At 28.1% G+C, this 2,293-nt stretch overlaps 1 protein-coding gene across 1 annotated transcript in view; it reads right to left on the bottom strand.

The window, feature by feature from the left end:
- Nucleotides 1-775, bottom strand: part of LOC112603164 — a 1,538-nt gene extending 763 nt beyond the window's left edge. Inside the window, exon 1 of the mRNA XM_025351616.1 lies at nucleotides 208-775. Coding sequence (XP_025207401.1) covers nucleotides 208-775 — 568 coding nt within the window. The remainder of the gene's footprint in view (nucleotides 1-207) is intronic.
- Between the last annotated feature and the right edge of the window lie 1,518 nt (nucleotides 776-2,293).

Raw genomic sequence — 2,293 nt, 5'->3', positions numbered from 1 at the left:
TAATGTAATTTAATGTAATTTAATGTAATTTAATGTATGTTTAATGCTTCTTTGTCGTTAATTAAACTAATTTGTCGCTATAATATTTTGTTCCGATTTGTTTTAAATATTCCAATCGATTTATAGATTTGTTACATAATTGTCTGAAACATTTTTCTAAAAAATTTAATTTATTTATGGTGTCTTTTCGTTGAACATTATTAATACTTTTCTTTATTGAGTTTAATTTTAAATCTGATTCTGATTGAATTTGTAATATTGTGTCTATAACTAGGTAAATATTTGGATGTGGCGAGTAAAATTGACTATTGTAATGACGATGAAAACTTTCTACGCCATTTGTTGTCCTTGGATTATTATTACTTGGTGCACTTGCCCACATAACTGGAGGGAAATCTGAGTCAATCAAAATATAATTTTCTAGAATATAATCTGTGAATTGCGTAAACATAGTCGTAGGTGCAATTGATAGCAAGTCCGTAAAGCCGTCCGAGATTTCATCTGGTGGTAAATAACTTAAACCGAAAAAACACTTAAGCCATGCACCGATTTCTGATGAATTGTTTAAATATTCGTTTAATAGTGGTTTATTTTGTTGGATATGTCGATACCAACTTTGCCCGAGATGGAAATTACAACAAATTAATTTACAATTTGGAAACTTTTGTAATACAGCATTATGAGCGGCTTTTTCGAAATCAGCATGGAAAATATTTATTTGAAGTTGCTTGTTAGTCAGTTGCACACATAATTTTCCTAACATTTCCCATAACATCAAATAAGTCGAAGTCTGTTTGTTGCGTAAAAAACAATAAACAAGAGGAATATAATAGTTATTTTTGTAAATATGTAATGTATACAGTTGCATAAAAAATTTTGGAGCATAAGTAAACGTTCCATCTCCAAAAACATGTTCCGCGTTTGAAATTGCCTCTAAATTAATTTTGCACGTAAATATAATTATATTTTTGTCATCACTAATAAAACAAAATTGTTCACCCTTGTATTGAATTTTATTTTGCATTTCATTTAACTGTTCTATAGCAATTTCAGTCGATGTCGGTAAATTAGGAAAATGCTTTCTTCTTATGTCATATATAGAACGCCTAAACAACTTCATATCCGTATGAGTTAAATTTAACGAAATATCCTCCATATTTTGTAAATCACGACGTATCAATTTACTTGGAAGTATATGTAAGTCATCATTTGCTTTACGTTTTAAAGAGCTTCTAATAATTTCTCTAGAAATTACCTGGTCAGTGTGTGCTTCGTGATTGTGTTCGTTTGAAGTATTAATTACCCTGGTAATCGATTCATTCACTGTAACTCTTGATGTACATTTTTTATTGGTACATCTAAACAACAGATCACCCGATTTTAAAATACGAAATTCACTATACTTATAGTTTTCAATGTTAAAACAACGTTTTCCTCTGCGCGTTTCAAAAACATTTAATATTTGAATGTCCATGGTAATACACGAAATAAAATAACTGGTATCTTGATAGCATCACACGTTCGACTAAACAATAAACCTATAGTAACATACAGCGGTCATCGCAATAACGCACCCATTTATCTAAAATCACATTATCGTTTAGAACCAACTATGATAGTTAATCAATTACGTGCATCTTATCTTGTCTAATTTAATAGTTGTACGCAAACGAGTCGTCATTTTTCAGGTCAAAATTAGTATTAACCGGGTTTTCATGTTTTTCGATGTACGCAAACGAGTTGTCAGTTTACAGGTAAAAAATTGTGTACTGTGCGCAAACGAGTATCACCGAAATGAATGATATTCGTCGCCGCCGTTATCAAATAATTATAATAATATTAAAAATAATTAAATTGTTGTTTTTTTCTCAAATCGTGGAATATAAAAATATAGTAACAATAAATAATAGAATTGTATTGTTTCTTTCAATTAATAAAAATAAGTAGTAAAATTTAGCCTAAAACAAAAAATAAACAAAAATATTAAAATATTAAAAAAATGAAAATAAAAATTAGTGATTAATCATATTCCAAAAATAGATGCAATAGTTAGCATTATTTGTGTTATTTGTATTTCAATCACATCATTTATTGAACTACAAATCAAACATAAAATATATATTAATTATTAACAGTACATTTTAAAGGGATGTCACCTATCCGAAAGTTGTAAGTTCGAAAATTCGTGTTTGAAATAGTTCATGTCTTTGAGATGTTTTACTTTTATAAAAAAAATTACTATAATTATTGAATGGTACTAAAAATTAAAAAGACAACCAACCTATTGTTGAAA

The sequence above is a fragment of the Melanaphis sacchari genome, unplaced genomic scaffold (genome assembly GCF_002803265.2).
Source record: "Melanaphis sacchari strain LSU unplaced genomic scaffold, SCAv2.0 Contig990_pilon_pilon, whole genome shotgun sequence".
Classification (NCBI taxonomy): domain Eukaryota; kingdom Metazoa; phylum Arthropoda; class Insecta; order Hemiptera; family Aphididae; genus Melanaphis; species Melanaphis sacchari.
The sequence above is the reverse complement of the archived record's forward strand: the minus strand, read 5'-3'. Positions and strand labels throughout refer to the sequence as shown.